Here is a 12,073-nt window from a genome sequence, read left to right as displayed (position 1 = left end):
GGAAGCAGCTAGACGCAAGTGCATCCGGTCCCACCAGAAGCCAAGGGCCACTAGTGTCAGACCCCAGACCTGAGCCAGATAAACAGCCCAGAAGGCCATCTGCACCTGCCTGTGGCCCCGCTGGCATCTGAGTCACGACAGCTGTCCCCACACAGCAGGCCACCCACTTGCCCTCTCTGCTGGCCCTGTACCTCCTCCAGCCACGGACCTGAAGCCTCTCTCAGGCGGGGGTCACACTGGTTCTTCCTGGCCAATGATCCTGGCTCTTCTCTTCCTCTTTGGTTTCCTGCGTACTTCTATCTCTGCTCCTATCTCTTTCTCTCTGTCTCCATCCATCCTTGCTCTGTCTTAGTGTATTGCCCTTCCATCTCCCCCCCCCCCCCAAAAAAAAAAACCTTTTACTCTTTCAGAGTATAGCAAGACCCATAAAACCCTGACATACAGTTGTCTGTCCTGTGGATTCCAAAGCCACCTCTGTCCTGTGTCTTACTCCATGAAATAATGACTCTCAGAGTCACAGCATTAACTAAGCTCGAAGCAACTTCAACAGCTCCGGGTGGCACCCTTAAATGTGGCAGAGTAGTTGCTGCTTGCTGGGAATGAAGATTCCCAAGAAACATGTTTCATCACGAGGCCCAGGGGTCGGGGCTGAAGGATGCAGTGGGAGGGTGAGAGTGTTAATGAGAGAATAGAGACTCGAGTCCAAGAATCTTTATTTCATGAACAAAAACTACTTCTGTAAAGAGAGGAGGCCGAAGAGGCCCTTCCCAAGAGACCACAATTGAAGGCTGGTGAGAGAGGGCGGGTGGGCCAGGGCTAGGAGGTGTCACAGGAAGGGAACCCCAGGTCCAGCCGGAGGAAGCGGAGGGGAGATGAGGCCCAGAACCTCCTGCCCACTACTGTCCCTGTCCCGACCCCTCTTGACCCCATCAAGCAGGGGTGGGGCCGGCTGGCCTGGCAGTGCGTGTGGGAAGTGGCCTATGTGCAAATCAGCAAAAAGAAGGGGCGGGGCCTGCCCCCTCGCCTCACCGCCCCCTCCCCCAAACAGGCAGCAAAAGCAGGGTGGGGCGGCCATATTGCTTCACCCATCATGCATGGCGGTGGGAGGGTAGGTGGGAGGCGGTGGGTGAGGTGGGATCAGTCCCTGCCCGCTCCCACCCTCGTGGCTCCACTGCAGAACTGTGAGGCTGGGGAGACCGAAGGGCTGATCCCCACTGCCGGGGGAGGGTACCCACCAGGGGCTGATCCCCACTGTAGGGCGGGAGGGTACCCGTAGGGGCTGGCTCTTCCATGAGGCGGAGCCCAGAGCCTGCAGGGTAAGAAGTGGAGACTTAAGAGTGTGTCCCTGAGCCCTCTTGGCTGGCGATGCGCAGACCCGTCGGTCCATCAACCTTACCAGCGCTATTCAGCCACCTGGACGCCTGTACAGTTTTCTTTGCTCTCGGATGTAATGGCCAGGTATTCTGAGCTGTGCAAGGGAAGGAAAGGCAGACAGTGACCCTCCAGGCCCAACCCTGAATAGAATGGGATAGACTTGAGTCCCTGCCTTAGGCCTCCAGGGCTCCTGAGATTAGAGAGGGCTGTGGACTGGGTGTCCCCCACCCCCACCCCAAGTCTGAATGAGAGGCCTCTAACTACAGGGCACCAATGGGACATTCAGGAATCTGTGGAGGCCCAGGACCAACAAGCTGTAACTCTGCCAACCAGAAGGCTTGGGTTCGAGTTGCGGCTTTGCTGCCTGGCAGCAGTGCCACCCTCTTCTCTGGGTTTCCGTTTTCCTCATCTGCGAGCAACTACACTATTTGCCTCTTGACACAGATACTCTGAACGACAGATGGCACCTAAATGGCCCCAGCCCTCCCTACCAGCCCCACTCACGCGTTCTCTTGCGCAGCAGCCTCCGTAGCAGCAGCAATCTTCTTGTAGCAGTACACCATCTCTGCCACGAGCCATATGGTCAACACCACAATGAGCACGTACATCATGATCTCCGACACGATGGATGCCATATCTCTGTTGGCTACAGGGCAGGGCATGGTTAAGGAGGCGGCAGAGGCCCTAGCTCAGGGAGACACAACAGCCCCCACTGTGGAAGTATGCTTGCTGTGTGAGCTCGGGCAAGTGGTTCAACCTCTCTGAGCTTGGGCCACAAACAATGTAACCATGTTGGTTTCTGGAGGTATTACAGTTACTCCGATAGTGGCAAGGTGCTTGGATAGGTCTAGGGCCAGGGTGCTTCAGATGTGGTATCTGTGACATTCAGGAGGATGGGGGCGGGGAGAGAACTACAGTCTGTAATTTTACAAATCAAAACCCTTGAGTTTAAATCTCACCACTGCCAGTCGTGTGACTTTGAGAAAATGACTAAGGTTCTCTGGGCCTCCATTGCCTCCAACAGCAGAAATAGAAAAAGACCACCACCACGAACAACAAAACCAAAAAAAAAAAAACAAGCAAAAATAACAACAAGAAGCAAAAGACCAATTTCTCATGACAGTGCTCAGCCTGTCAAAGACTCAGTGGGTGTCTTGCTTAGTGGTAGCTGGGTGCCATATAGGAGAATGACTATAGGCAGGCAGGGGCTCTGGGCCTGCTTTTTATTAGCTGTGCAATCTCAGGCAAATGGCTCTCTGTCTCTGAGCCCCTCTGGCAGAGAGACCACTCCCGGTTGCTGGGCAGAGGCTACGGAAGAACACGGAGCTTGGCGGCCAGCGTTGCTCACTCTGCACTGGCTGCTGCGGAAAGCCTCCATGCTTCCGCAGTGCTGGCCTGCCTCCCCAGCTTCTTTTCATGGGGCCTAAATTTAACTGTAAAGGGAGTGCATCCAGCCAGAGGACTGGAAGGGAAGGGCACTTTGGCACAGGTCCTCAGCCGGATTTGGCTGGTGTCCACCCTGTGTCCCTGGCCCCCATGGGAGCCCGGATCTCATTCCCCTAACCCCCTGCTGTTCCCTCTGGTCTTCCTCCTATGAGCCTTGTGCCTGCCACCCTGCCTGGATGGTGCTGCTGTTTCTGAGTCGGAAGGAGGGAGGGCAGAATGCAGGGCTGGATGCTCCCCAATTCATTCACTCACTCACTCATTCATTCATTCACTCACTCATTCATTCAACAGGCATTACCCATGCCCCTCCTCAGGCTCTGTGCTAAATTATACATCTTTGTTTGAAAAGCAAGTCTTTACATAGCCCAAGCTGGCCTTGAACTCACAACCTTCCTGCCTCTGCATTCCAAATGCCAAGAGTTAAGGCATGCTACAACCACATTCAGTTTGGTTGTCTTTTAAATCTACAGCCCATTTTCCAGACAAAGACTCCAAGGCCCAAAGACAAAGATGTACAGCCAAGATGGGCTCTGAGCTAGGGCTCAACTCCAAGCATAACTGTTCAGAGTGTAAAATCACAGTCCTGTGGCCAAGGTGAGCCCTAGTTACAGCTATCAAATATCCAAGTTGTCTTTAGCAAGCCATGGAGCATCTCAGGAGGAGGGACAGCGGGACCCCCCACTTTACAGAGAAGGAGTTGAAGCTGAGGGAGATCCCACTGGATCACATGGGGCGGGGCAACGGCTTCCTCTGGGTGGCTCTTTGAATTCCCTCCCTTTCCTCCCAGACATCTGCTTATGCATGCTGGGCAGGAGCTCGACACTGAGCCACATTATTTTTCATGTGATGATGGGGTTTTGCCATGGTTCCCAGACTACCCTTGAACTCTCTACAGCCCAGGTTTCTGCCTCAGCCTCAGCTGGTATCACAGACCAGCGACTCCATCTTTGCCTTCTTAAAACACCAGGAATCTTCTAAGACAGACTGTGGGACCACACAGCAGCCCCCTGTGAGCCAGGTTCCTCAGCATCCTCTGAGGCTATGAGCGTCAGTTCCTCTGGCCTGCCTGCTTTGGCACTACTGTTCCCTGTGGTGCTGGGCTGCCTACCCCACCTGTGCTGGGTGATCCAGTTACATCCTGCCACCTTCCACACCTGCCCTGCCCCAGGAGGAGCCTTCTCTGCCCTTCACCCATCACCCTGCTTTGGGATGAGTCTCCACTGTGTTTTGGGGCCAATAAGGCTGATGCCAGAACACAGCAAGACAAGAGTGGAAATAACGGCCGAACCCTGAAGGAGCCAAGCAAGATGGCACCCACCTCCCAGAAGGAGAACCTATATCAAAAATCCAAAATAAGGGTTCAGTTTACAGAGTACTTGTCCAGCATGCAGGGAGCCTTGGGCTTGCATCCCAACACTCAATAAAATGGGCAAAGTGGCACATAGCTGTAATCCTAGCATATGAGGGGACAGGCAGAAGAACTGGGAGTTCAAGGTCATCCTTGGCCATATAGCAAGTTGTACATTAGCCCAAATAGCATTACACCCTGTCTTTGAAAGCCTCCCAAAACAGAAATAAAAATAAAACAAAAAACAGAACAAAACAAAACAAACAAACAAAAAACATGGCCAGCTGGGCATGGTGTCACATGCCTTTAATCCCAGCACTAGGGAGGCAGAGGCAGATGGATCTCTGAGTTGGAGGCCAGCCTGGTCTACAGAGAGAATTTCAGGGCAGCCAGGGCTGCATGGAGAAACTCTGTCTCTGAGAAAACAAAACAATACATATTAGCCTTTCGGGTGTGGTAACTCACACTTATAATTCCAGCACTCAGGAGGCTGAGGCAAGAGAACTTGTTTGATCAGGAATGTGAATTTGAGGTTAGCCTGAGCTATATAGTAGAGAACATGTTTCAAAATGAACACATAAGTAAGAAAATAAATACCAGAATATGATATGATTGATATGATATGATATGATATGATATGATATTGCCACTGACTTGGCTCAGCAGATTAAGGCACTGGCTGCCGAGTCTGACAACCTGAGTTTGCTCCCCAAGCTTCACACGGGGAAGAAGAACTGACTCCTATCAGTGACTCCACATGTGCACCACTGCGTGTGCGTGCCATGTGCCCCCATACACACACACAAAATAAATGAAAACATCATACAGAACGTAAAGAAGCAGTATTAGGGTATAGCAGTAGAAAATTCGAGACTCTTCTGAAAACATGAGCTCAACAGAAAAGGCTCTCTGTGCTCTGAGCGCAGTCGCCTGTGCAGGCTCTGAGAGTTAGAACAGGGCAGAGAACGTGGATCAAAGGCAGGCTTTACAGTCACAGAGGGAGGTCTGAGCTGGCATCTCTGCTCTGCACACGGGCCTGCCCTGAGCAAGGGCCCCCATGAGACAGAGACTGACTGTGCTCTCCAGCTTTTCTCTCACAAGCAGGGGTGTGTGAGGCCCCTTATCGAGGTGGCCTTAGTTCTGTGGACCCCTGTCCACCCAGGCAAAACTCCACTTTCTGTGGCCACCGCCCACCACACACGCAGCATGGTGACGTCCTCGAATGTGCCTCTGACTTGCCTTCTGTACCATTTTGATGAGAAACATAAAAAAGCTAATTATAAAAAGAATCCCACAGGCTCTGGCTGACGCACTAGAGAAACAGATTGGGGAGGGAGCGTTAGCCCAGGCAGGGCTGGGTTCAAATCCAGGACCCAGTCAGGTGACTTGGTCACAGGAGCTAAATTCCCTGAGCCTTTGCCTTTGGGTCCATAAAATGGGGGTGGTGAGGCTCCTTCCTTAGATGCTGGTGGGAGGGTCCAACGGGGGCTTTTTAAGAAGCCAGAGGTAAAGGAACCAGATCTAGGAAGATGCACACTGCTACCGGCCCCCAGTGACCCACTTCCCAGAGTTCTTTGCTGCCTCCAGGCTTGGAATAGCTCCCTGACTTCTAAGACAATAGGACATAGGACCCTGGAAAATTCCAGTACATGTTGATCAGAAGGTGATCTATCCTGTGATAGTGAGACATGTCTGTAGTCCCAGCACTTGGGAAGCTGAGGCAGGAGGATCAAGAGTTGGAGGCTAGGGGCTGGAGAGATGGCTCAGTGGTTAAGAGTACTAACCGCTCTTCCAGAGGTCCTGAGTTCTACTCCAGCAATCACATGGTGGCTGACAATCACTGTAATGTATGATCTGACGCCCGTTTCTGGCATGTACAGATAGAGCACTCATATACATTAAGTAAATACATCTTTTTTTTTTTAAAGGAGACGTTTAGGATATATCTATTTTTTAAAAGTTTGGGATATACCTATTTAAAAAAAAAGAGTTGGAGGTTAACAAAGCAGGCTTCAAAAACTAAAACAATAAAATGGTTTGGTGAAGAGGTCCAAGGCAGCTGGAAACAAAATGCTGGCTCTGCTCAGAAACACCAGAGTCCTTTGCTATTCCTGCTGTGCCCCAATAAGGCCCCCAGCCTCTCCCCTATGGGGCCCCAGCTGAGAGAATGGAGAATCAAGCCATAGAGAATATTCTCTGGTTGCTGGGGACAAGCTTGGGGCTCAGAGATAGGAATACACCTGTCAGAGGTCACACAGCATGAGTGTGGTCTGATGCACATACCATTTGTCAGGGGAAAGGCCTAATCTGACCTCCTGTGGGATGAAGACTCCAGACCCAGAAAAAGGGTGTCCTTCTCCCTGTGGCTTCAGGGTGTTAGCTGGCCTCTATGTGGCACCAACCTCTCCCCTACTTTCCATCTGTCCCTCCATCTGGCTTGCCAGGGAGTGACAAGGCTCAACTCACCCTTGTCCACCACCTCCAGGTGGATCTTCTTGACGACGCTGGTGTTGTGCTCATAATTATCAAAGAAGAGGAGACGGTAGACGTGACATTCGTAGTCGCCAGAGTGGTTGTAGGTGACGTTGGTGATGAAGATGGACAGGTCCTGCAGGTCCTTGGTGCCCCGACTACCGTTCCACACCACTCGGCCCTCAAAGCGCTCATCTTCCTCCAGCTGCAGCACCTCATTCTCATAGCGTAGGATCTTAGGTGGTTAGCGATGAGTGGGGCATATGAGTCACCCTCTGGGCCTGTCTTCCATATGCCATTCCCAACCTGTTCCCCATCCTGATCCCCCCAAGGACAGATGAGGCATATATGGGATCAACATCTTTTGAGGTTTTCTTTTTGTTTTTTAGGTTGTATGCATGTGTGTGTGTGTGTGTGTGTGTTTCTGGCATTGTAATCTTTGTACATGTGAGGCAGGTGCTTTGCTATTGAGCCACACCCCCATTCCCTTACTGCGTGTTCTACCACTGAGCCACACCCCAGCCCCTCACTGGAGGATCTTAGGCAGGGGCTCTACCACTGAGCCACACCCTAGCCCCTCACTTAGGAATTTTAGGTCAGTAGAGCTGTAGAACCTATTCAGAGTAGAGTAGGCTCTACTCTGAGCCACACTTGAGCTCCTTACTGTTGAATTTTTGGCAAGGGCTCTATTGCTAAGCCCTGCCCCCAATTTCTTACTAGTGGATTTCAGGCAAGCACTCTTTCACTGAGCCATGTATGTCCCTAGCCCAAGCTCAGGCATCTTGACTTCGGACAGTGAGGGAATCAAAGAAGTTGAGATCTTGCCTTGGGACCACAGCAGACCCTGACTACTCTAACCCTATGACACATATATACACACAATTTCACAGCTGAAGCCTGCCTGACTTCTGCAGCCTCCTTTCTCTACATTTCTTCTTTTTTTAAAAAAAGATTTATTTATTTTTATTATATATAAGTACACTGTAGCTGTCTTCAGACACTCCAGAAGAGGGAGTCAGATCTCATTACGGATGGTTGTGAGCCACCATGTGGTTGCTGGGATTTGAACTTTGGACCTTCGGAAGAGCAGTCGGGTGCTCTTACCCACTGAGCCATCTCACCAGCCCTCTCTACATTTCTTACCCAGCCTCCGTTCACATCGCCCAGTCTCCCTCCCCTGCCACGTACACATTTCAAAATATACACGCAGTGCAAAAGCTTCTACTCGCCGGGCGTGGTGGCGCACGCCTTTAATCCCAGCACTCGGGAGGCAGAGGCAGGTGGATTTCTGAGTTTGAGGCCAGCCTGGTCTACAGAGTGAGTTCCAGGATCAGCCAGGGCTACACAGAGAAACCCTGTCTCGAAAAACCAAAAAAAAAAAAAAAAAAAAAAAAAAAAAAAAAAAAAAAAAGCTTCTACTCTTTGATTTTGCTCTATGACTGTCCAAGACATTTTTGCTGGTGCCAAGTAATTCCAGTGACATTTTTTGACATTTTTCCCCCCTACCAGCCATAATGCCAGCTGCATCAACTCATTCAGCCCTCACACAGACCTAGGGAGTTGAAGCCAGCGAGATGGCTTAGCAAGTGAAGGTGCTTGCCACCACTCTGGCAGCTTGGCTTCGATCCTTAGGACCCGTGTGGTGAAATGACAGAATGGACTTCTTCAACGTGTCTTCTAACCTCAATACACACGCCATGGCATGTACACACACACACACACTCTAAAAATAAATGTAGTGACCTAAAAATATGGAGTAGCGACCATGGCCCCTCACTGGGGACATGTGCTCTGTGACTTGCCTAAGGTGGTCAGCAGTCTGTGGTGATCTAAATCCAGGTCATCCACCGTATCACATCCTCATCATTAGCAATGCACTCAGACAAGCCAATCGCATGTCTGTAATCCCAGCACTCAAGAAGCCGAGGCAAGAGGATTGACAAGAGTTAGAAACCAGACCAAGCTACTTAGCACTAAAAGCAATACCCAAGCAAACAAACAACCCTGAGACCCAGCACTGCTGGCTCCACCCCACACCTGGGTGCTAGCCCAGCCTAGGCACCCACACACCTTGACAAATTCCTCTGTCCCCTTCTGGCGGAAGGTCCACTCCGTGAAGGTCTCGGCGGTGGTCTCACTACGACGCTTACAGGAGATGCACAGGATTTTGAAGGTCATCCCATACACAGCCTCGGTATCGGAATCCACCTCCACGCAGCCCCCCCAGGCTGAGGATACTGCGGACACAGTGGACTCCGGTTAGCAAGGCGCCTGCCACCCGAGGCAACACCGGGCTTGCTGCCCCACGGAAACCATCTGTTTCCTCTCCACCCTTATTACCAACAGTGGATGCCAAACCTGTCCCTGCTTCTCACTCCCTGTGTGACCTTGACGAGTCACCCATCTCCTGAGAACCTCAGTTTTCCACCTGCCTTTCCCCTAGCCTGTTAGGTGGAAGAATCTGTCATCTTTATCCCCAGTAGTTGCTAAGTAGAATACGTACACTGGAGGCCCCGGGAAAGAGGATGTCACTGTGGTGAGTAACTCCACTGAAGTGCCCAGGTCCTCAAAAAGCCAATAGCCTTCTAAGTGGTGGCTCTAGCATTACATGTCACTCCCACCATGAAAGACGTCTGCAGAGCCAGTCGTGGGTTGAGAGATAGGAAGGTTGGGTGAGGGGGTTCACTCTAGCTCTGTTTCTTTCTTCCCCTAGATTCTGTGTCGGAATCCATCCCCTCCTGATCTTCACCATCTTGCCCTGTCCCCTCTTCAGCAGACTCACTTCCTCGCTTCAAGACCTTCACCCCAAGCTCTTTGCTTCACCACTGGGTTAGAGGCCTCTGGTCCCTCTTTCACCCTCTTACCTGCCACCTCTTGTGTCCCACCACACACTAACTGAGTAAGTCATGTCACCAACTTTAGCTCTGGGTCTTTTCCTTGTCTCCCCCACCCGCAACCTCCCGATCTCTTAGTCTTCAGGGTTTCTGGTTCACCTTCCCTTTTGCTCCAGTCTCCCCTATGTTTATTCCTCCTAAAGGTCTCTGAAGATCCCAGCAGGGCTGTATTCCACGGTTTTCCCACCACTGTATGTCTCACCATTACTATTACTGTTGTTGTTTTAAACTCCATCTGGCAGGCATTCTGTTCCTGGGACTGCCTCTCTATCTCCATCCCTTCTTGGTCTCTCCAGATCTTTCTGCTGCTCTCAAGTTTCTCTGTTCCTGGCTCCAGTTCCTAACTCTCTCCCTCCAATGTCCCTGTCTGCCCCAGTCTGTCTCTCAGTTTACCTCCACGTCCAGGGCATGCCCGGAGTCCTCACTCGGTATCCATGCCTCCCGGTTCGTTTCGGGCCCCAGTCCCAGGCGCTGCCTTCCCCCATCCCTCACGCGGCTGTGGGTGTCACATTGCAGCCTGCGGGGCTCTGCAAGCAGCTGACTCCGCGTCTCCTCGCCCCCGGCCCGGCGCCCGCGGCGGCACCTCTGTACCAAGTGTCCCCCCACACCCCCCGAAAAACCCTTGCATCTCCACGATCCTTCTGTGCCGTCCAGGGTCCCACGACCCCAACGACCTCGCACCGCGCACAACTTCCCAGGCCGGGACTTGGCGCAGCTCGGGCCACTCGGGCGGGGGGCGTCCCGAGCGCCGATGGCGCGTGTTCCCCAGCAACACTCACCCAGCGCCGCGCCCACCACGAGAGCCAGCAGCGTCCCCATGGCCGCGCAAGGCGGTGGGTGCGCAGAGCGCGGCGACAGGCGATGGGCCCCGGCGGCGACTGGCCCGGGCGCGGGCGCGGCAGCTGCTGCTGGGGGGGCGCGCCCCCCCGCTCCGGTTACCGCCGGGGGCCCAGCCCCGGGGCTCGGAGAGCAGGCATCCCCGCCGCGCGGCGGGAGGCTCGGGATGCTGCGTGCGCGCGCGCCACAGGGCGCATCCAGGCTGCGGCGACCCCTGCCTGGCTCCGGACGTTGCTCGCGCTCGGGCTCCCGGCGCTGGGGTGCGGACCGCGGGCTCCTGCGCACTGCAGCGGCGGCCGGGGAGGGAGGAGGGAGACGGAGGAGGGAGGAGGGAGCGGGAGGGGGCGGGATGAATCACCGCGGGGGGAGGGCGCGGCCGCCCAGCCTTTGCCGCAGCGGCCCGGGAGGCGCCCGGGCACCGGCCTCTCCGGTGGCTTCGCGGCTTCTGCGCACCCGTTGCATGGTCTGGGTCACTCCGACTTCGCCAGACTCTCTGGGGGTGTCGGAAACCTTTCCTCTTCCTCTTCTGAGAAAGGTCATCTCTAGACACCCAAGAGGACTTGGAGGACAGTTTGAGGGACCAATTTCCGTCTTCCTAATTATAGAGGTTAACCTTACCCAGTTCTTGGGGGAGATAAGGCTGAGACATCCCAGAGACCTACTTATGACACCTGAGATCCCTCGGACTGGAGATCTCTGAGCCAGGACCTAAGAGGGCATGGCGGAGTGAAAAGGTCAAGCTAGGTATACATAGAAACCTGTAGACCTTATCCAAGCCAAAAGGGTACCTTGGCATCCCACAGCTCTGGGGGTCGGAGGTGCGGGATTTCAAAGGGGCCATTCCCGCGATCCCCCGCTGCTACTCTGACGTCATCTTCCCAGCTCTCCTCCCACTCCATCGTCCACCGTTCCTCCACCCCCAGCACACCAGCTCATCACTGCTTCAGGGCTTTTGCCCTACTTCCATTCTGCCTGGACACCCCCCACCCCGACCCCGCCTACTATCCCCAGGTGATGGAAGGGCTGATTGTCCTGTGAAGCCCAGGGCTCCAATGTCACCTTCACAGTATTTTCTGTGCCCATTTTGAGTAATCTGCTTTTCTCCTCACTGACTACATCATCTTGGCTCTTATTTACTTTGTCAGAACAGCTGTCAGTACCTAACATTATGGGGGTTTGTTTTGGTTTTTATTATATTTTACTTACTCTGTATGTGTGAGACCATACACCAATTCCGAGGCATACATATGAAGGTCAGAGGACAACTTGGAGGGGAGTGGGTCCTGTATGTTTAACTTTGGAGACAGGATCTCACTATGTAGACCATGCTGACTTCTAACTGGAGGTCTCCTGCTTCAGTATGTACAACCACACCACATTTGTATTCTTTTATATGATTTGTCTGTTTGTTGTGTGTACCTCACCCCCTGGGTGAGGGCACTGACCTGTGTCCCAAACAGGTCCCTAGCACCTTAACTTCTGCTAGGCTCGGTAAAGGGCCACCAGGACCAAGGTGGGAGAGAGACTCTTGGCAGGGGTTAGCTGGCCCTGTCCTAGCTTCCAGTTCGGCATGAAATAAAGCCCCAGTGAAGCCCCAGTGTGAGGCAGGTCCAGGACCTAGCAGCCAGGAGCCAGGGACACCAGACACCTTTGTGGTCTGGGCTTTTGCTTTTGCGCCAGCACCTCCTAAGCCAAGCCACGA

The 12,073-nt window shown here is 53.2% G+C and overlaps 1 protein-coding gene across 1 annotated transcript; it reads right to left on the bottom strand.

The window, feature by feature from the left end:
• Nucleotides 1-696: 696 nt before the first annotated feature.
• Nucleotides 697-10,661, bottom strand: Scn1b (sodium voltage-gated channel beta subunit 1). Its single transcript, XM_021166656.2, has 6 exons — nucleotides 10,314-10,661; nucleotides 8,711-8,877; nucleotides 6,635-6,875; nucleotides 1,879-2,020; nucleotides 1,397-1,468; nucleotides 697-1,309 (listed from the first exon to the last, which is right to left on the bottom strand). The coding sequence occupies exons 1-5, from the start codon at nucleotides 10,351-10,353 to the stop codon at nucleotides 1,402-1,404; spliced, it is 657 nt and encodes a 218-aa protein (XP_021022315.1). The 5' UTR covers nucleotides 10,354-10,661; the 3' UTR covers nucleotides 697-1,309; nucleotides 1,397-1,401.
• Between the last annotated feature and the right edge of the window lie 1,412 nt (nucleotides 10,662-12,073).

Source organism: Mus caroli, unplaced genomic scaffold (assembly GCF_978045245.1).
Source record: "Mus caroli unplaced genomic scaffold, Mus_caroli_1 scaffold_8, whole genome shotgun sequence".
NCBI classification, from domain to species: Eukaryota; Metazoa; Chordata; class Mammalia; order Rodentia; family Muridae; genus Mus; species Mus caroli.
This window is presented reverse-complemented; position numbering and strand designations above follow the sequence as displayed.